The sequence below is a fragment of the Amblyomma maculatum genome, chromosome 9, assembly GCF_055883805.1.
Source record: "Amblyomma maculatum isolate TAMU_Amacu chromosome 9, ASM5588380v1, whole genome shotgun sequence".
NCBI classification, from domain to species: domain Eukaryota; kingdom Metazoa; phylum Arthropoda; class Arachnida; order Ixodida; family Ixodidae; genus Amblyomma; species Amblyomma maculatum.
The window spans coordinates 28,467,206-28,490,309 of record NC_139352.1 but is presented as its reverse complement, the minus strand read 5'-3'; the positions used below and the strand labels follow the sequence as shown (position 1 = coordinate 28,490,309).

At 46.1% G+C, this 23,104-nt stretch overlaps 1 protein-coding gene across 1 annotated transcript in view; it reads left to right on the top strand.

Moving 5' to 3' along the window:
* The window catches only part of LOC146178704 (multidrug resistance-associated protein 1-like), a 76,199-nt gene that overhangs the window by 25,368 nt on the left and 27,727 nt on the right, over positions 1-23,104 (top strand). The window contains exons 11-17 of the mRNA XM_084580013.1: positions 50-196; positions 2,341-2,434; positions 4,472-4,668; positions 10,736-10,912; positions 12,492-12,659; positions 20,828-21,006; positions 22,420-22,495. Coding sequence (XP_084436139.1) covers positions 50-196; positions 2,341-2,434; positions 4,472-4,668; positions 10,736-10,912; positions 12,492-12,659; positions 20,828-21,006; positions 22,420-22,495 — 1,038 coding nt within the window. The remainder of the gene's footprint in view (positions 1-49; positions 197-2,340; positions 2,435-4,471; positions 4,669-10,735; positions 10,913-12,491; positions 12,660-20,827; positions 21,007-22,419; positions 22,496-23,104) is intronic.

Sequence of the window (23,104 nt, the reverse complement as noted above, 5' to 3'; positions counted from 1 at the left end):
TTAAGACAATATAACTTATGTGCCTTCCTTCCTACGAATTCGCGTACAGCTAACTATGATTATGTACGGGACATTGGCCCTCTTCGATCCATCGAGGCTCTTATCAGCTTCCGAGGCCTTTTCCTGCATGTATCTGCTCTCTCTCATCGAAAGCTTCTGCGGCAGCCTGACTTTGGCCATGAGATCTATGAATGGGGTGAGTTCCATGTTCGGTTTATAGCAGCATTCCATGCTTTCGATGACCCTTCTAGTTCATTGAGCGCGCATTAAGAGACATTTTAGCGCATTTTCATGAGATGTCAATGCCATAAATGATTTCACTGTGGTCTGCCATTTTAAACGAACGAATGGTTTCTCTATCCGTAACAAAGATGCATCAATAAATCTAGCGTTATTAACAATGTACACCCCCAAAAATAAGCTTCAGTGTTTTAATGCGCTATTTGCTCCTACCAGAACTGTCACAAACATCCGCCTTTACGGTAGACAGAGACGAGGGATCCCCTTTACGGTTACCCGCAGTCCTTCTAATGAGGTTTGCGGTCACAGTTAATAGTTAGGCCGGTTAACACGTAAAGCATGTGTGTCGGCGTGTTACTGAGAAATAAATTTACAAGAGGCACTTTTGTGGCGAACATATACATATTTATGTCGAGTAGTTAGAATGACATTGTATAATGACCAGACCACTACAAAAGCTACAACGACAAGTTCACGATAAAAGACGACACAGTTAACTACACAACAAAATAAGTTAAGTTAAAGTTAAGTTAAATTGGTTCACAGGAAGGGAAAGGCGCAGTAACTGTCACACTTGCTCTGTGGACACCCGAACCGCGCCGTAAGGGAAGGGAGGAAGGTGGGAATGAAAGTGGAGAATATGAAAAAATTCAATGATAAAGAAAGCTATAAAGTATTGCCAGAAACAGGTATTCAAATAGAGTAATTAGAAACAAAGTGCTACGCGCAGGATGCAGCGATAATGTTGAATAGAATCAACGTTTAAACAAGGGCGAAAGCATTCCTCAGTCAACAGCCAGACTGTGGCAATATGTTCTCTCACAGCTTTGAAGTTCCGATGATGTTCCGTAGTCGAAGTGTCGATCGGTAGCGACAGGATACGAGTTGACTAGCCGAGTTTATCGCGGGCTTTGAAATCTTGAGAGCGGTTCACTGCAAGAGTGAACCCCGAGAGACTGAATCTCCCCAGAGCTCACTGGCACGTGGCGCGATGAGACATTTTCATTATTTCACCAGTCGGTGGCGGCGCGCACCTCTGCCCACCATAAAGACGGCGGTTTGTGACATAACTGTCAAACTGTCGCGGACGCCAATTGTGTCCGCAAACCTCATTAGAGGGCATCATCAAACCGTGCAAAAAGACAAGGGACAAGGAAGACCCTAACAGGGCAAGGCGCGGAACTTCAACTAATTTATGATAACGGTGCGTCACATTTTATACATTAGTCGCAATCACTCTATAGCCTATATATTATTACTTGCTACTTTCTAGTTCAATGGGTCCTGTTCTACCTTCTTTTCTCGGTGTCAATCCCTCCGTTACCATTGTTACTTGACTGCGATCATCACCTGTCGTCCGCTTGTGTGTGCGTTCCCCGTGAAATGTCCAGTACACGCTTGCGCACCAGTGTTATGTGATGATCGTTTTTTAGGTTATAGTGTGACTGCGATGAATGTATAAAATGTGACTCACCGTTGTAATAAAATAGTTCAAGTTCCGCGCCTTGTCCTGTTGGTTACTTCCTTGTCCCTTGTCTTCTTTACTAGTTCATTCTAGCCTTTTTATTACTAGTTACGAACTAGGCTGCCTCATTAGAGGGACGGCGGGTATCCGTGCAGTGTGTATTTCCCGGCTGATGATGATGATGGCTAACTGTAAACGGGACCCCGCGCCTCTGTCTACCGTGAAGGCGGAGCTTTGTGACAAGAACATGCCAGCTTAATCATACGGTAAAATGAAAGAACAGCCACTGTGCGAGCCTAGAACTGCGTAAGCGTGCATAAATAAGTAATTATACTCAGGCAGCGCGGCACAAATGGTCACCGTTCTAGGCCATATCTTTTATTGATAAGGAGGACATAATATTCATTACTATGGCAGTTATTTTTACTTTTCTGCTACTACACTTTTTATTGTTACGCTTTAGAAAACTTTTGCACCAGTAAGTACCAAGAGCTGACGGTAGTTAGCTGTCAAATCTGTGTCTTGCTGCAGCAAGCACTAGTTAAACAAAATGCGGGGGTAGTTCACTAGATTACTACCTAAAGGTAGCTCACACAGTTTATAGTAAGCTTTTCTCGCCTATTTTTGTTCAATAGACAAGCATGGCACTGAGCAGAGTGGCTGGGCTCTGTACGGGTGAAGATGCTTCGGACGACAAATCTCAGGGCACAGACCTTGCTCTTGAGAAAGGTATGGCGTTCAAATACAAGCATATCAACATTCAAAGCTTTTATAAGCGCTTCAAACAGCAACCATATGCTACGATTACAGCGGAAGCAATTTTCTCGACCTAAGCATTTTTTCGCGCACTTTGAGCACAGCAAGTTCTTCCCTATGATCAAAGACTTGCCTGTGTTTTCCTGTGGAGTATCACCTTAAATCAGTCGTGGTCACTGCAGGAACTACAAAGTCAAACTTAAGAAATAAAATACTAAAACGATGCGTACACAACGTGCGTACAAAAGCAAACAGCCAACAAACACGTAGTAGTGTGCTGATAAATAGCGTGTGATGTTTACTGAGCAAATAGAGTTCGCAACAACTTCTTTCGGCAATGCAGCCGGAGCTGTTCAGTCGAAACGCGCCCTTTCCTACGCAGTGGTATATAGTCCCTGTGAGCAGCTGTCACGTTTCTTCGTAGCTCTAGTTAAAAGGACATTGAATGCCCATTTCCACATTATGTTTCTATCCACTGGCCATACACGTGTAGGGCCTCAGTGCAGCTTTTTTTAAAGTAGTCGCCGAGACATTCCGTTCCCATACTGTGCCTTTTTATTAGATGGTTGATATAGTTTCTCTAGAAAACTATGACACACGTTCCTTCTGAGGTGTTATTTCCTGTACCGATTTAATGACAGCTTCTCGTGACATATGTTGACAGCAGTGTGCTTAGTGTACTAAAGAGAGTGCATGCTATTTCTTTTACTGTGTGTTCAGTAGGCCGCAAACACTCTTTTTTAAGCTTCTTGCGTCGACCTTGCCTCTGGGAACTTGTATTTCCGCTAATCAGAGGCTCATGGTCAGGGCACTGTAGCTTATGCTAGCAGTCTGAAACTACATCGGTGCTTTGCCGTGTTGACGTTTTCTTCTGTCACGCAGAGGCGCGAGGGGGGTGGGGGGAGGCATTTGCAAAGGACTCTCGGAAAGACACTATATGTTGCGACTTTTGTCACAGCGGAAGGTTCTAAGGCAGTTCCATGTGATCCCTTATAGTTAATGGGACTGTTTATTTTGTCTAAAAGCAGCATGATACAGCAGCGCTCGCGTTGTGTCCCCTCTGTGTTTTGCGCTATGGAACCTCATGTATATTACCACTAGCCCGAACCCTGACCTTCGTGATGTTATCCTGCGCAAGATAAACCGGCTAAAGTTATTCAATGCACGTTCGTGTCTCCTGAAAGTTCGATGTGGAGGCAGAGTGACAACAAGATGCCGGAGTCACTATTCATTATCGGATCCCGAGATGCACCGAGTCATGTACACCTAGAAGCCTGTCAGTGTTGTACTTGAATGCCGTAAAAGAAAAAAAAAAGCGGCAATCGCACAGTGCTCTCATGCATAGAAAGTGATCTTTTCGTGCTTCTTTTGGTTTGAGCCCAGCTGAGGCTGCATTTATTTCACTTCTTCCAAGGTATGCGGGACCGCACAAAAGCTTAGAGAGAGTGCACTAAAAAGCAGCAACAGTCGCGTATGATTGTAAAAAATAAAAACCTATACTGAGAACATTGCAGTTAACCCAACCGAATAGTCCACTCTTAAGATGGCTGATGCATCCAATATGTTCCTTAATCGTGGCAGTCATGAACTTTCACCTTCAAGTGATACCAAACGAAAGAGCAGGCTGATGCTTGAACCTGCGAACACAAATTCGAGAACGTGGCCGCTCTGAATCCTACTTTTCAAGACTATCGAGTGTCACATTTTTCAATCTAGATAATTTTTCAAAATATTTTCAAAGAATTAAAAAGCGTACAAACACATAATATGTAAAGTCTAAATAGAACTTGCCATTCCTGGGGCTGAACCTTCTTCAACACAAATCGCATACAAAGACGGGGACCATATGATATGGCATTCTGATCGCCATCGATCGTATCTATCGCCTGTGATTTCCTGAAGCGACGAGACTATATAAACAACTGCGCGCGATTAGGGGGAGGCTGGGCTTGCAGCTTAGCGCGCGAAAGCCTGTGAAGCCTCAAGCAACCGCAGCCATTTTCTATCCAGGCGAAGTGTTCCTCAAGGATTGCACCTTCGCCCGGAGCAGCAGGGACGACTGTGCGCCAGCTCTCGAAGGAATAAACCTAAGCATTCCAGCAGGCTCCCTTGTAGCCATTGTGGGGTTCGTGGGTAGTGGCAAGTCCACCCTCCTCTCCGCCATCTTAGGAGACCTGCATCGAGTCGAAGGCACCGTTCGCATCAGTGTGAGTGCGACACACAGAATACATGAATACAGCATGCACGTAATGATATAGGCCGGACAGGGTCACCTTATTCAGGAAGACATAGAAGCGGGAAAAGTTATACGCACGTAAAAGTCAACAGGACGAGCACTAAGTACCAGAAAAATCCGCTGGAAGTTAGCGCTCGACCTGCTCGCTTCTACATCCGTGTACCTTTTTCGTGCTCCTGTGTCTTCCTGAATATGCAAAAACACGCCCAGCTACAAGCACTTCTCAGAGTCATCTTACCTGAAAGCATTATCCAATGGATTAGTGGCAAGTCTGCAGCTACACCACTAGAGGTCACGAGTTTCATTTAGGTAGCTTGGCAGCTGTTTTACGTACGAGAACTTTAAATATGTTTCGCAGAGAAAAAGTCATTTAAAGAATTTACTCGGGACATAGCGGGCCCTGCTGACCGAACAAAGGGCACATATCAATGATGTACGCCTGCACATTGCAGCCGACATTGCCATCAATAACGTTAAAATGAAATGAACCAATTTATTTTATTAGAGAAATGGTTGCTAATTATATAGCTTGACTGGACTCCCATCCCCTATACAATAGCAGAGCATCAGCTACAAATGCAAGATGTCAATGAAGCAAAGAATAAATGCGTGAGTGGACTGCAATCAATAAAGGAACAAGTTTACCAACAAAAACACAGTTATAACAAATGCACGCAGTGAATTGAGAAATAAAAGAACAAAAATGATGCAATAGCACATTAGTGCTATTTAAGCAGGTCCGTTATTTTATTAAAAAAGCGCGAAGTATAATCCTGGTTCGCCTTCAAGAACACGAGATGGGAGAAATGACTGTAGTGGCCACAACTAGCCCTGCCTAAAGCCTCCCAATCGAAAATATTTATCATTACCAAAGTGACGGGAATGATATTCATCGACGAATGAAAAGAAATAAAACAAAAGAATTAAAAGATAACCTGCCATATATTATTTAGGCACCGCGTAACAACAGACATGTCCTATGTGGCAGGCTTGCCCGATGTTCTGTTTCTGCCAATACAATTTTTTGGGTTACTGTTTACATTTCATGTGCCATATAGTATAACTTCTATAATTATACAAGGAGAAGAGATTAAAGACAGGAAATATTTCGAGCTACGAAAATAATATCCTAATTTACACAACGACATAACCCTAATAATTATTGATCGGTTGCATTCTTCTGAAAGCCAAGTAGGCCATTAGTATCCGAGAGAAAAAGACACTCTAGGGATGTTTCTGCAGTACGAAATTGTCGGGCTAGTGGGTTCATTACAGCGACTTCGCCTCTTCGCCATCCTTGTCTATTTCGCACAGTTCTTTCTTTGCTCTTCAGTGTTCAGTGTGATGAACCGAAGGTATGTCAAGCTAAACAATATGCGGCATACACCCAAGTACAAGGACAGATATGCATTTCCAGGGCATGAGATAAAATTTAGGACTAAAAAAGGCTGCTATGAGCTTCCTCTTCATGCAAACACCATTACAGTAAAGTTCTGAACACAACAAATGTTTGAAATACATCTTATTTTGCTTGGAAAAAAAGAAGATCCAAATGCTCAATCTCGTGATCAAGACCTGTCGCTAGCGCGATTGATACTGATGTCACTGTATTGTAAGCGCAAGCAAACCTTTAATGGCATCATACCACTTTACGCGGAACACTTGAGCACCGCCTTTAGGGGCATGACGCGGTAACTTAGGAAACCAGCCCACATAAGAGGCCGCGCTTTAACTAAGCCATATAAGCGTGCCTGCGTGGCCTAGAGGTAATGTGAATACAAGGATCCTGGCAAGCTGACTCTGATATCATCCTTCCACGTGAAAGGAGAGGCCCAGGTTGACAGCTTCTGCCAGACGTAGCGCCATGCTCGTGGTTTTTTGTTTACTGCGCCAGCGCCGGCAACGACGCCCATAATGTCGATGCCAAATATCCCTGTCGCTCTCCCGGTTAAGAGAGAGATTTAGCTTGCCAGAGACGTATTGACGTAGACGTATACCGGTTTACCGTATACCACATTCGACGCAGGCGCAGTGGCCGCGATTGCACTCACCCGTGTCAGAGCGCGTGCGCAGGAGGGGTCCGGAAAACCAGTATACGTCTACGTCAGTACATCTCCAGCAAGCTAAATTGCTCGAATGGTGTGGCGTAATATGAGCGTAAAGCCTGGGAAAGCCTCTTGAATCTAGAGTGCAGCTGGTGCATGAGCGAGCCGCACCGGCGGTGCACCGTCACTATCTCGGCTAGTTTTAACACGATAGCGTTCAAGGTCTGTTACTCAGAAAATGCGGCCTGAGCGTAACATCACGGGCAAGGCATTGTCTGGTGGTAGCTGGCAGTTGGCACGGCCGGGCACTGATTCTTTTGCGACTTAACAAGACCACATGATGTCAAAAGTTTGGGAGCGGCTGCCAACTCTAGTTACTCATTTGAGGGCGGAAGTTGGAATAAGACTCAACCTTCCAGTGGTCTCGGATGCCGTGTCAGGCACGCTACACCTATAGGGAACCTGGTGGCACTGCAACTGCACCGCAGCGTGCCTCAAAAATGTTGCTGTTAGCAGCTTGGTTCGCGATAAACGACCGAGCATGTTCAGCAACATTATAGATACGCGTGTGACAGATAACGCCCTTTCCCAGGTGCTCTCGATGTAGCCCAGTTATTATACACACGCCACGCAAAGCTTCGACGGAGCATGCAATATGATCCCTGTAAGATCATACAGGTGGCGTGAGAACGCCCTAAAAAGCCACCTCAGAAGTACTTACTCTTCTCGCAAGGATATGTGTTACGGCGCGGCGATCGACACAGCAAACTTCATTGCAGCTTGCCTATAGCTTGTGTGTGGCCTATGGACACGCCTGCGTACGCGCAGGAACGTCCTTCCATACGACTTGGCTAAAGCGAGAATTTATAGTCGGGTGGTAGAACCCACTGGGACCCTTGCATTCAGAGTCTGAGACCACGCAAGACCACACACGCACGTTTGTAAGGCTTGATTATAGTGGGACTTTATACCTATGCAAGACGGTCTTCACACTATGCAGTAGCTTACGAATGCGTTCTCAAAGTATACGGTGTTCTGCAATTATGTCTGACTCGATTTGAAAAATTTTGCCGCCTCAAAACACAGCCTCGTTTTCGGTGACACTGCGCAAAGAGCTTGCGCGTTGTTGACCCTTTTGAATACGCAGAAAGTTTTACAGTGGTGCTCACCTGGTTTGTCAGCGCATGATGCGAATCGAGAACTGCCAGAACCATCTGTGACGAGGCACTAACGCCTATATTCCGGATAAGGGCAGTAGTGGCGGCATCTAGCATCACTAAGCATGCCACTTTTGCCTCGGCGCTTTAGAGATCGCCGCTTTTCTTCAGCGACGCCAGGTGGCGCCACAAATATTTGTTCTGTGGAAATGCGGTTTTGTGCCTAAAATCAGAGGTACAGTCGACATTAGAAACAAATCAGAGATCCGTTGGACGATTAGCACTAGGTGCCCACGGCAAAACTACAAATGAGGCGGTACAGGGAGATATGGGCTGGGCATCTTTCGAAGTACGGGAAGCTCAGAGTAAAATATTATATGAGGAATCCCTGAGGAAATTGGACAGTAACAGATGCGCAGCTAAGGTATTTAAATACCTGTACCTAAAAAGCGTTGACTCACAATGGAGGAAAAGAACTAGGAAACTAACTAGTAAGTATACTAGTAACAAGGACGGAGAAATAAAGAGCATTAAGCAACAGGTGAAAAACACAGAAGGTAAAAATTGGATAAATTCGATGGAAAAGAAAAAGAGTGTGGAATTATACCGAAACTGGAAAATGCAGATCAGGAAGGAAGATTTCTTTGATAACTCAAGAGGCAGTGCCCTACTTTTTGAAGCTAGATCAGGGTGCCTTAGAACACGCAGCTACAAAAAGAAATTTAACAATGGAGATGACGCATGTGCTGTATGTGGAAACTCCAGTGAAACAATTGACCATATTATACTCGAATGTAATGGTATCCATCCGGAAGTTGGTGCAGGCGCAATCACTGTTCCTGAAGCTCTGGGCTTTAGAGATAACAGTGGCCGGGTGAATAAACCGGCGGTGGAAACTAGCAAAAAACGACTGGAAGATTGGTGGCTAAGCAGAGAAGTGACATAATGTTAGTAATGTAGGAACAAAATTTAATAAATAGAATGGTGGTTTAGTTAACCATTCTAAATCAATAATTAAGATATAGGAAGAAAAATTAGCATGATAGCTACTGCTGCCACCCCGTTTCAAAGGGGACGCTCCTATATTCCATCCATTCATCCATCTGTTGTGTAAGAATTGGATAAATTCGATGGAAAAGAAACAGAGTGTGGAATTATACCGGAAGTGGAAAAGGCAGATCAGGAAGGATGCTTTCTTTGATAACTCAAGAGGCAGCGCCCTACTTTTTGAAGCTAAATCAGGGTGCCTTTGTTCTGCAAACTTCCGCACTTGTTCTTGTAACAATGCTTAATCCTCACGCAGCTACAAAAAGAAATTCAACCATGAAGATGACACATGTGCAGTATGTGGTAAATGCACAGAAACAATTAACCATCTTGCTCGAATGTGATGGTATCCATCCGGAAGTCGATGCAGGTACAGTCACTATTCCTTAGTCCCTGGGGTTTAGAGATACCAGTGGCCGGATTAATGAACCTAAGGTGGAAGCTAGCACAAACGATTGGAAGATTGGTGGCTTAAAAGCAGAAAAGTAACATAATGGTACTAATGCAGAAAGAAAAAAATCAATAAATGGAATGATGGCATAGTTAACTGATCTAAAACAACAATTAAGATACAGCGAAAAAAACGAGCATGATAGCAACTGCTACCACCCCGTTTCAAAGGGGACGCTCCCAAATTCTATCCATTCATCCATCCAACCGGAAACGGCCTTGGCGTCTTTTGCTCTCTCAATCTGGCTTCTCCTCATGCGCGAAAAAAAATAAGGAAGCACCTTTTCTGACTTACTAGGCAACAAAAGGGTCAAGAAGGCACAAGCTTTCTGCAAGGATTCACCACAAAAAAGCCCTCGGTTGAGGCAGAAAAAGTTCGTAAAATGGTTTCGATAAAGATGCGGAACACTGTGTATGAAACATTGGAGGCACATTTATTTATTTTCAGTACTGCTGGCTCACTTACGGGACCCAAGCAGGTGGGCATACAGAACATTTACACTGAATACACAACGCAAGAAAAATGCACATTGCGGCAATAACACGTATCTAAATAAATCAGATAATACAAGTATATGAGAAGCCTGTAACTGAACAGAAAAAGACAATGTACAAGGGGTGAAGATGTTATCAATAAGAATAATCAAGCAGTGTTAGCAGTGAACAGCATTCAGGTAGCAAGTAGACGCCAAGGTGCGCAAAACCTGACCACATGAGCATATGACGATAAATCTATCAGTACCAAAGAATTGATACTCTAGCCTATGTGGACAAACTAAGACAACGCAAGGGCTCATGAACTACATATTTAGCGATCTGGTCTGAAGAATGCATGCGCGCAAAAGAGGATCCGCAAAGGGGACGCGGCCAACGGGAGCCATTCAAACTGTCGTGCTATCGTCTTAAAGTCGAAGGTTAGTACCCCCCCCCCCCCCCCCTCCAGTTTGCTTGTCTGTTTATTCGAGCCAGCCGCCACCGTTTCATACACGACTCAGCTAAGCCTCTCGGTTAATGTCACGCTTATTGCCACTCACCGCATCAATGTGCCTATTGTGTTAATGTTTGAAAACACCTACTCGCACGTGAAAGCAACATTGCTGTATTAAACATTTGCTTACATTGTTCTGTCGTATTTTTGAACGCTATACAGACGAGTACAAGCTTAATTGGACATAGCGTGCTTGGTTAGTTAGATTAAAATGCAGAAACAAATGCATATAGACTGTCCTTTCATAGGCGAAATAAAGGTACCCCGTAGTTTGAAGCGATTCACCACTAACTGATTATAACAACCACTCCAAGATTGCGTCTGCTGAATAGCCTGCATGCCACTTCTCAGGGTAGCATCGCCTACGTGCCACAAATGGCCACTGTTTTCAACGCAACGCTCCGCGACAACATCCTGTTCGGCAAGTACTACGACCCTATCCTCTACAGAGATGTTCTTGAGGCGTGCGACCTGATCAAGGACTTGGGCACATTCCCTGCCGGAGACCTGACTGAAATTGGCGAAAAAGTGAGTGGACTTTGAGTAGCGTAAATTTCATATTTACACTTAAATGAGGTTGTAGTGCTCTCACAAAGTAACACTGTGAAAATAATGCGATGACGCTCTAAGTTAACTTGCATTTGGTCTTTCTAAGACAAATAGGTAATACACTATAATCAACAGCGACAAATTAGTATTTCAGAAAGGCACCGTAAAAGACTGTCAGATATGAGCATTATGTCTTAAAAAGACCACTGACCATTCACACACGTACAAGGCTTTGAAAGCTGGTTGATTGTTCAGACATTTTAAATCTGTCCCGTTCGCGCCTCAATTGTGCCAAACCGCGGCGCTGGGCTTTCATCCGAATACCCTGCATATGGCATCATTTAGCGTATGCGAAGTCTGCTTCACGATGTGATTATTAGTTCACTAGCATCGCAATAAACAACACGCTGCGCTAGCCCAGCCGTCACCAATGTTAGATTATCGGTGGTGACGCCACATCCTGACACGAGATCGTGGCGCCTCTCCCTTTCCACCGTATCATATGTTGCCTATGCGGCGTGGCGGGAAACGTGCCAAAACAAAACTACAATTGAGCCTGGTTGGATTCTGGCGCTTTTCTGAGCGCAGCGCGGTAGCGATTTGCAGTTCTTTTGAATTGCACATTTTTTGGTGAATAAGTTGCCAGGAGAAACGTACGGACCGTTTAAATCACCAATACTTCTGGTGCTGCCCATTTTGGGTTGAAAGTTCTTCTAGGAGAATGATAATCGATTCTACGTCTATGAGTACCAATGGCTATCCTTATGCACGAACTCCCTTTCAGTGTCCCTTCATTTATCCTCAAAACATTCCTAGCACGGAGCACCTGAGCGCACTGCTTTGTTTTCCACGGCAGCAGAGTTTCATTTCGCAGGGAACGAACGAGACTTCCCGGTCGAGCCTCTGTAGCCGGGACGGCATGCCAACTAGTAACAACTGGATTACATGATTCCAGGCACAAATATTGAATTACCGGAATGCCCAAAATTAAATTCAAAGCAGAAATTTTCTGTCAAATTATCAATCGCAATGTTCCCTCGCGATCGAGACAATGCCAAGTTATGACGCAGTTCTGCAGACAGCACCGCAGTGAGGCGGCCGTGAGCACGAGGCTCTCCCATAGCGGTGCCAAAGATTTTCATGGCCGCTGAGCGTAACACCCTGCTGACTGATGAAGATGGCGGAAGAATTCATTCAAAAAATGCAAAATGGACGTCATAAATAAAAGCTAACTGAAGTTTTTTTATGATGTAGTTAACAGTACAATGACGCAAGCTGGTAATTTATACTATCCCTCGAAAGCCATTTCAGTAACACACACAAAAAAAACAAACAATTATATTAGAAATTGGTGGCTGCCTTCGCGCGAACAACCGATGATGAAGCGCGATCAAGTGCGTTCACAGGCTCCTCCCGACCTTTACCAGATCAAGGGATCGTTGTGAAAACGCCGTCTAGGCAGCCACCCTATTCGTCATTTGTGACCCCCGTCAAGCCGCGACTACAGTGCAATGGTCAATGCGCCACTTAGTTTGCACACATCTGCATCACTCCGCAGGGCTACAACCTAAGCGGTGGCCAAAAGCAGCGTGTGTCTCTGGCCCGGGCGGCATATCATCAGAGCAGCATTTACGTCCTCGATGACCCGCTAAGCGCGCTCGACCCGAACGTCGGCTCCAAGGTATTCAAGAAGCTGCTCGGAAAGAACGGCCTGCTCAGGAACAAGGTAGGTGGCCCCGTTATAAGTAGGTATAGTAGGCGGCCATACACTGGGCACGAACGAATAGCACGGCTTATACTCAGCGAATCTAGGCAGTGTTTAATTCCCTGCACCGCACGTGGCGAAAAATGTGCGTTCGCACAAAATTTCCACGGTGCACAAAATGGTTTTGAGGCTCAAGCGCCCACTGCTGCGTTTACTTTATTGGCTTAGGTGAGGCAATTACTTTCCCCAGATAATATTGTATTTAAAGGTGAAATGCGAGCATGAAACATACCTGGCAACACACAACGATTAATGGTGTGCGAAATACTTTCTACGTAATAGACCATAAGCAAGTATCGCTTGTCCAGAGAAAGAGAAACAGAAGAGCAGAACGGCAGGAAGGTTAACTAGGCGATGTCCAGTGGCAACCCTATACACGTAGAAGGGGAAAAGGAAGAAAAAGGAAAGGAAGAGGGGCAATGAAACAAGTGCTTCAGCTATCCAGAAGTCTTACACTTCCCAGACTAAAGCGATTCAAATATTCGAAACTTGATTAGGCGATGAGCTTTTTTGGAATTTGCTGATGCAAATTACATTGCCCCTAAAGTTGAAGTAAGCTTGCACCCACAGGACAAATTCAAATGGCAAGTGCCCACATCAGAATACCATCGAAGACATAGTTTATGACGTGTGCTCAGGATTGCTCGAACCAGTGTTCTACTTGGTAACGTTGTTACGACCGTGCATCCGCATTTGCGCGCTCTATTGTTCGCCTGTGGGCATGGATAAGTTTTGTGAATATGTGGTGATGGTCCAATGGCTCTAAGTGAGCCTGTTTCCAGGAATCCTGTTTTGTAAGCATGTTTTGCTTTGTGGACAACCTGCAAATGCCAAATTGACCCTGTCAAGAGAACGTCTGGAAAAACACAAAGAAACGTCCCCCTGCGGGAAATAGCAGGAAGTGCTTTCTTTCTTTTGTTCACCCTTCCAGTCGAGAAGTGCTATCCTCCAGTGATGAATGCCTCCTATCCAAAGGAGACGACAGAGTGACATGTCCGCTGACATGCAGGACAAGAAAGGAGCATGACTCATACGGCCATTAAGTGATTTCCCGGGAATGCAGGAAAGATTTGCAATTGTCGAAAAGGGACCATGTTGGGAGCCCTATGCGGCGCCACGTGCACTCGGGTTTCTGAGAAGTAAAACCCCTTGTCAGAACCAGCCTGTGGTTTCTTTGCTGAAGAATAGAAATGTACCTCCTCTCCTCGCCGTTCCCAAGCTTTTCCCGCCAACAAGTGATCACGCCCAACGAATGAATGCCGGACCAGTCAGTGCTTCAGACCATCAGTGCAGTGATGTGTTCGATTGGATGCCGATACCTGAGGGGCGTGCCCTGGATTTGGTTGGTCAGCATCTTCAGAGAGGGGCTGGACATAGGGGGTTTTTAAGGACGCTGCAGAGCACGAAATGTCGCTCTGAGCCCTGGGTAAACGGCTCATCCAGTCGCTTCTCGCTATGAACTCTTAACGCTTGCCATTTTGCTGATGTACCCTTCTTTTTCGTGTAAATAATCTTGTAAATAAGTTTCTCAAAGTGCCATTAAACCTGCTTGTACATATTTCACCAACTTCGAAGATTCAATCCTACTTCAACCCCGAGTCTCTGCACGCTACCAAGTGAAGGCCGGGTCGACATAGCCCCAGCGTCACGACAACTGGTGGCAGCGGTGGGATCTGAATCTACAAGCCACAACATCTGATGACTGGAGGTGGGATCTGGATCTACAAGATACAACATCTGGTGATTCGAGGTGGATCAGAATCTACAAGCCACAACATCTGGTGATCGGAGGTGGCATCTCAAGCAACAAGCAGGAGCAACAATCGGCCAACAAGAGAGCAGCTCGGAACATCGATCGCATGTGTGGGTGAGTGCTTGGCTTTTCTTCTGATGTGGACCAGGTTCTAGAACAGGGTTAGATTTTAGAACTGGTAAAAAGTGTTGAAACGCCTTTAGGTTTGGTAGTTTGCACTGTTGTTTTGGAAGTAGCCGACACTCGGAGCGATCATGGACCTACAAAAGCTGCAGAAACCGGAATTGTTGCTATTGTGTGAGGAATTGGGAATTGATACAAGTGGTTTGGCACGAAAACCTTTGATTATAAAGGCAATCACAGATTTGGGAACCGATGATGAGGAGCTCAGTGAAGCATGGAACCTCATCGGTCAAAAAAAGGAGCAGCTCAGACAGCAGAAAGAGCGGGAAAAAGAGGAAAAGGAGCGGGAAAAAGAGGAAAAGGAGCGCGAACGTGAGAGGGAAAGAGAGGCAAAGAAGCTAGACATTGAGCTCCGGAAATTAGAACTAGAGTTGAGCAAGAGGTCGGGCGATTGTCCCCAGCTAGCGGTACCTCTTCTCAACAAGGAGACAGATTTCAAGATGTCAAAGTACATGCAGCCATATGTGATATCAGGGGATATCGGTCTGTATCTGGCTAACTTTGAGCGAACTTGCGAAAAACTGTCCTTCCAGCGAGACACTTGGTCTCAGAGATTATTGACGGTTCTGCCCTGCGAGGCAGCGGAGGTTGTCGCGCGACTAAGCAAGGAGGACGCGGACAACTACGAGAAGGTCAAAGCTTGCCTTCTGAGAAAGTATAGGCTTAGCGCCGAGGCGTTCAGACAACGTTTTCGGAACGCTACTAAGTCCAGGGACGAGAGTTACCCTGAATTCCTGTACAATTTAAGAGTAAATTTGGGCGAGTGGCTAAAGAGCACAGATTCCTACAGTGATAGGGACGCTGTAGTCGAGCGAATTCTTTTGGAGCAGTTTTATAACTGCCTGCCAGAAAAAGAAAGAAATTGGTTACAGGACCGAGGCGACATTAAGTCGGCAACTGAAGCTGCCGAACTCATTGAGGGGTACGCTTCGCGCCGACAATTCAGCAACCCAGCAGTGGATAGGCCCCGCAATCCCAAGTTGAGGGTGAATAACCGTCAGAAAAGGCACTTTGCTAGATTTGCAAACGAAGAAAGGAAGACTTCTTCAGGCAAACGCCCTAGAAAGGACGGCAGTGAGAAAAGTGGGGAAGTGACCAACGCGCAGAACACAAAGAACATGCTTGGGGCTAGGAAGCCGCTCACATGCTTTAGGTGTAATGAGCAGGGTCACATTGCCGTCAACTGCCGGAAAGAGAAGATTGCTTTCTCGTATGTCAGGGACTGCGATGAAAATATGCAGCTTTTAGAACCCTACCTGCATGACCTAGTAGTCAACGGGAAGCCTTGCAAGGTACTGCGCGATTCGGCCGCAACGATGGATGTTGTCCATCCGGTGTATGTGTCGCCTTCCGACTATACAGGACAGTGTGCGTGGATCCGCCAGGTAGTGGAGGAACAGAGTGTGTGCTTGCCAATCGCGAACGTGGTCATCGAGGGCCCTTTCGGCAAGTTAACAACCGAGGCTGCCGTTTCAGGAAAGCTTCCTAAGTGCTATCCGTATTTGTTCTCCAACAAATCGGACATGCTACTGCGAAAGAGGGGCATCCTTTTCGGAGACAGAGTTGTGCCAGCCTTAACACGTTCAAAGGCGCGAGAACTAGCTACACTGCTCATTCCAGAAAAATCCACAGCGGAAGAAACGGCAGTTAAAACTGTGGTCGATGCGGAAGATAGCGGGTCGGAAAACTTTGAGAGCGAGGCATCTCAGATAAGTCAACTTAAAAGCGAGCTTGATGAGACGCGGAATGAGGACGTTCTTGAGAGTAACATCTTGCCGCCAGTGTCTAGTAATCTCACGAGACTTTTAAGTGGAACCCGAGAGGACTTAGCTATGGAGCAAGCCGTGGTAAATCTAACGTTAAACCTTCCCGAGGAGATGGGGGATAACTTGATTTGCCTCAGCGGAAAAGGAAGCAACGCTCAGGAGCTTCTCAGAAAGACGGAGCAGAGAGGAGAACTAAAGAAATCCCAGCTGTCCAATCTGGGCGAAATAATAACAGAGTTTGAGGCCTGCTTCGTGGACAGGCCAGGCAGAACTGATTTGACTGAGCACGATATTGAGCTGACTTCAGACGTGCCAGTGCGATCAAGGTGCTACCGATTTTCTCCAAGGCAAAGAGAAATTCTGGATAGGGAAGTAACTCGCATGCTGGAATTGGGAGTAATAAAACCCTCGGAAAGCGATTATGCTTCGCCTATGATCTTAGTAGAAGCTCCAGGTAAAGACCCTAGGCCTGTGGTAGACTACCGAAAGCTAAATTCTCTCACCAGGGATCAAGTGTATCCTATTCCGAATATTGAGGAGAGAGTAGAACAGGTCAGTAGAGCGGCATATGTGACTACACTGGACCTTACTCGAGGATACTGGCAAGTACCGCTCACTGAACGCGCCAGCAGATACGCGGCTTTCGTCACTCCGACGGGCAGCTACCAGCCAACAATGATGAGTTTCGGGCTCAAAAATGCTCCATTTTGTTTTTCCCGACTCATGGATAGGGTTTTAAAGGGGTGTGAAACATTCGCGGTGCCTTATTTAGACGACATTGCGGTTTTTTCCGACTCATGGGCGGACCATATGGTACATCTAAGAGCTGTACTGAGCCTTTTGCGTCAAGCTGGACTAACCGTAAAGGCCGAGAAATGTTGCCTGGCAAGGGCGACCGTGGACTACTTGGGTCACAATGTAGGTCAAGGTTTCAGGAAACCCAGCGAGATTAAGATTTCTGCGGTAGCAGACTACCCGCGGCCGAGCACGAAGACGGAAATTCGAGCATTCCTGGGTCTGACGGGATACTACAATCACTACATCCCTAACTATTCATCTTTGGCTAGCCCTCTGACCGACGCTCTCCACAAGACAGAACCGACAAATGTAGTCTGGGACGAACAAAAGGAAGCCTCCTTCGTAAACCTGAAGGCTGTGCTGATTAGCCGTCCGATATTGCGAGCTCCAGACTATGGCCGAGAATTCACGGTCCAGTGTGATGCCAGTGATCGAGGGCTAGGTGCTGTTCTCTGCCAGAGAGATGACGACGGTAATGAGCACCCCGTGCTCTACCTGAGCAGAAAACTGAGTTCTAGAGAGAGAGCTTATTGCGCGTCAGAGAAAGAGTGCGCTTGCATTGTATGGGCCATTCAAAAATTGCAGTGCTATCTTGGAGGGGCCAAATTCACCGTAGAGACGGACCATTGTCCCCTGGCTTGGCTGCAAACTGCGACATCGAAGAACAGTCGCCTTCTTAGGTGGAGCTTGATTTTACAGCAGTACAATTTTGAAATAAGATACAAAAAGGGGAAGTTAAATGGGAATGCGGACGCGCTTAGCCGCTCTTTCTAAGCGGTCCGAGATGTTCCTCACCATGTATCCAAATTGATAATCAGGTTTTTTTTTTTTTTCGTGCGCTTGTATATGTGTGACTATGTAAAGCAGCACGTTTGGTTTTCTAGGAATACGTGGGTCCTGAACGTCTTGAGAGTGGGCTTTTCTCGAACAACAATGGCAGTTTTCTTTTGACCTGGTCTCTTCAGACGGGAGCCGAGTGCTTGTTTAGACATGTGGTTGAGTTTCAGACAGCTCGAGCAATTTGGCCTACAACAATCAAGACAACGCGACAAGCAACAGCGAGCTTCAAGCATTCACGTGCAGGCCATTAAGTCGTCTCTTCATGCAGCAGCTGCGACTGCTGCCCTCCGAGACTCTTCTGGCGGGGGAGGAGGCTGTTACGACCGTGCATCCGCATTTGCGCGCTCTATTGTTCGCCTGTGGGCATGGATAAGTTTTGTGAATATGTGGTGATGGTCCAATGGCTCTAAGTGAGCCTGTTTCCAGGAATCCTGTTTTGTAAGCATGTTTTGCTTTGTGGACAACCTGCAAATGCCAAATTGACCCTGTCAAGAGAACGTCTGGAAAAACACAAAGAAACGTCCCCCTGCGGGAAATAGCAGGAAGTGCTTTCTTTCTTTTGTTCACCCTTCCAGTCGAGAAGTGCTATCCTCCAGTGATGAATGCCTCCTATCCAAAGGAGACGACAGAGTGACATGTCCGCTGACGTGCAGGACAAGAAAGGAGCATGACTCATACGGCCATTAAGTGATTTCCCGGGAATGCAGGAAAGATTTGCAATTGTCGAAAAGGGACCATGTTGGGAGCCCTATGCGGCGCCACGTGCACTCGGGTTTCTGAGAAGTAAAACCCCTTGTCAGAACCAGCCTGTGGTTTCTTTGCTGAAGAATAGAAATGTACCTCCTCTCCTCGCCGTTCCCAAGCTTTTCCCGCCAACAAGTGATCACGCCCAACGAATGAATGCCGGACCAGTCAGTGCTTCAGACCATCAGTGCAGTGATGTGTTCGATTGGATGCCGATACCTGAGGGGCGTGCCCTGGATTTGGTTGGTCAGCATCTTCAGAGAGGGGCTGGACATAGGGGGTTTTTAAGGACGCTGCAGAGCACGAAATGTCGCTCTGAGCCCTGGGTAAACGGCTCATCCAGTCGCTTCTCGCTATGAACTCTTAACGCTTGCCATTTTGCTGATGTACCCTTCTTTTTCGTGTAAATAATCTTGTAAATAAGTTTCTCAAAGTGCCATTAAACCTGCTTGTACATATTTCACCAACTTCGAAGATTCAATCCTACTTCAACCCCGAGTCTCTGCACGCTACCAAGTGAAGGCCGGGTCGACATAGCCCCAGCGTCACGACAACGTATAGGAACGTTAGAGCTACGAAAGAGTGAAGCTTAGAAATTAGGACAACAGAGCCAATACGGTTTAATGGCACTTTACAGTTTATTTACGTGAGAAAAACTAATCAAAGAAGAAAAACATCAAGAATGTTTGCTGGTAGGGAGGGGCGCCAGATGGTGTAACACGTCCCTACTATCGATGAGCGAAAAGAACTAGTTTCAGCAGTTCTCTTCTCGTCTCGCTCTTTTTTCTAGTACTATGCTATGCGACGTAAGATCAGACGCGTTCACCGGAGTGATAAGCGTGTTCCGAAACTGTGGATGTGTAAGCATCCGATTGATAAATTTACTTCTGCTCAGTTAGCATTTTTTTTTCTTAGAAAAGAAAAAGTGATTATAAAAAGCTGCAGTGATTATAACTAGACAATTATAATCAGTGATATTTCATCCACAATATTAGTGATAGCCATGGAGAATTTCCGTGAAGGTCATAACGCAATTTACTCTTTCCTCCGTTCCCTCGCAACACTCCCCCTCCTCAAATTGCTGCTTTACGTACCAGCATTTGTCTCTTCCGCCACTACTCTCCTCTCTCCAGCTGCGTCCCCCTCCTACACTTTTCTTTCTCGCCCACATGCTGTGTCATTGCCAGTGACAAAGGTCACTTGTAGTGGGCTGGCCTCCTACAGTAGTGTATTCCGCGCGCACATAGACTGCTCTGTTAAGTGTAGGACGCGATAGAGCCATAAGGTATCCCTCAGGATCCCTTAGCTCATTTAGGCCGCTGTCGGCATGACTAGCCTTTCAACATCCAGACAGCGTCATTCTCTTTCTTTATCGGTCAAATAAGGGTGAACTGCGCCCTTTCCACTTCGCACTAGGTTTAGGTTCACGGTATTTTAACGTCCCAAAGCGACTAAGGCTATGAGAAACGCCGAAGTGGAGCGCTTAGAAAATTTAGACCACATGGGGTTCTCTAATGTACACTGGCATCGCACAGCACATGGGCGACTAACTTTTCGCCTCCACCGAAAAGCAGCTGCGGAAGCCGGGGTCACAGCACTACAGAGCCCTAATTACTGCGCCATAGCTGCTAGTCCACATCGCAATAACTTAAGCGTAATTTCAGCAACACTGGAATGCCCAACTGCTGTACATTTTAATATACTGCGCGCTTCGAAAGCAAAGCCGCGCCGGAAATAATACGGCGATCAACTGGGCACAGGTGGATTCAATGTTCGCGCTTGGGGTTAGTCGGTATACATTGAGAACTGTTAGCCCCGAGACGAAAAGCAAAAAAAAAAAAAAAAGAAAGAAAACGAAACGAGGGTTGGTTGGTTGGTTGGTTGGTTTGTGGGGTTTAACGTCCCAAAGCAACTCAGGCTATGAGAGACGCCGTAGTGGAGGACTCCGGGAATTTCGACCACATAAAATTCATGTGTGGGAAGGTGCCGTAACGAGGTAGTGTTACGGAGCTGGCTGAGAGATGTCCTAATATTCTACTTTGCAGACACGGCTGCTGGTGACCAACCAGGGATATCTGCTGAAACATGCTGACCAGCTGTATCTGATGTGCGGCAAGAGCGGTGTCCCGTACAGCAGGACCTCGCAGCTGCTCAAAGACATCCGGGCACCGGCAACCTTGGCTCTGGGACTCTCCGGCGCCACAGCGTTGGAACAGGAGAACACGTGAGCCATACTCCACGAAGTTTACGCTACACGCTTGCACGAACAGATATAATTCCGCGCATCCCGGCCTCAGCGGCAGCTTTTCGCTGGAGGCGAAAAGCAAAGCGTCCGTGTGCTGTGCGATGTCAGTGCACGTTAAAGAACCCCAGGTGGTCGAAATTTCCGGAGTCCTCCACTACGGCGTCTCTCGTAGCCTGAGTTGCTTCGGGACGTTAAACCCCAAAAACCAACCAATATAACTTCGCGCGTTTAAAATAGGGCAGCAGATGAGTGAAGAGCAGGGGTTAAGGTCAGTTGTAACCCTAACGAGACTTTCAGTCAATGCTGCGCATAACGTGCTTATATATGGACGGCATAATTCACAAGTTTATTGCTCCTAGAGTGACAAAAACAAAACTTGCCAAAATCGAGACAGCACGTTTCCGCAGCTAGAAAACAAGAAATAAAAGGGAAACGTAGCATCACAGTATTAAAGGCGGATATTGTTCACGTGGCTTTGCGTGTGAATTGGAAAATGAATTATGCACTAAGTTTAATAGCTAGCTTTAACTTCATGAGTCAGCCCATATCTTTACGGCAGCTACAGTTGACGCTAATGTCTCATGCAAGAGCGAAGCCGAATCCTTTTTAGTCACGTTTTATCGCTGCTGCAGCTGGACAATGAAATATTCCAAAAAACAATGTTAGTGGCCTCTAATCCGAAAATATGTCTACTAACGTTATGCGCTTTCCATTCATTTTTATATGTGTAATTTATTGAAATAAAATAAATTGTAGAAAAAATGATCATCTAGGCCATTTAAGCTTAAAAGAGCATTATGCAGTGAGTCGCTTATTCGGTAGGTTGATTTCCCCTAACGAACTGACAGAGTATTGGTTTTGCATTGGTTTTGGGGGTATAACGTCCCAAAGCGAATCAGGCTATGAGAGATGCCGTAATGGAGGACTCCGGAAATTTCGACCACCTGGGGTTCTTTAACGTGCACTGACTTCGCTTAGCACACGGGTGCCTTTCCTTTCGTCTGCATCGCAAAGCAGCCGCCGAGGCCGGGTTTTGATCCCACATTCTTGGGCACAGTATAGTCGAGTGCCATAAACACTGTGCCACTCCGGCAGGGCAGAGTATTGTAAATTTGCACCTCATAAAGCAGCGAAGAAAAAAAAATACTGGCACGAATCTTTACTAGCAGCAGTAAAGACGAATAGACTCAATTATACTAAAAGAAAAGATATTTCGCGCTAAAGACTCCTAGATTTATACGTCCTGTTTCCCCAAGAGCATTCGGCAAAACGACACCTGATTTGTGTTATTTGGTTCCAGTTGTGAAACGACGATCACGAAATTTGCGACTGCAGCACACATTTACTGCATCCTTAATGAGAATGTAACCTCTTAAACTCGTGTTCTTCCAGCACTGACGTCAAAGACTTCAGCGGAGACGAATCCAAAGGGAAAATGATCAAAGAGGAACAAAGTGTCTCTACAAAGGTATACGAGCGTTCATGTATTCTCGCCACTCTTTGTTTTTTGTAAATTGAGTTACGAAAATATATGTGGTTATCTCAGGACAGGGATGATAACATTTTCAACATTTTCACTTCCGCCGACAATTTTCGCATTTCAATTGCGTGTGTGCAGCTGGTGAATGACGAAGTTCTACGGGAATCAGACTGGCAGGGTTTGTATCGCTTCCATCGTGTGAATATCGCCTGGTGCAGTGCCACTTTGGCGACCTTACAACATTGGGAAGCACAGTTCACACTAAACATGAATCCACCCAAACCTGCCCCGCCGGGGTGGCACAGTGGTTACGGCGCTGGACTACTGTGCCAAAGAAATAATAATAATAATAAAGGGGTTCGAATCCAGGCCTCGGCGGCTGCGTTTTGGCGACGGCGAAACGGAGTGGCGTCCGTGTGCTGTGCGATGTCAGTGCACGTTAAAGAACCCCAGGTGGTCGAAATTTCCGGAGTCCTCCATTACGGCGTCTCTCATAGCCTGAGTCGCTTTGAGACGTTAAGCCCCGCAAACCAACCGATTGCGACGTCATTGCCCGTGAGGTGACGTCATGACCGGATGTGACATTATGATGTCACA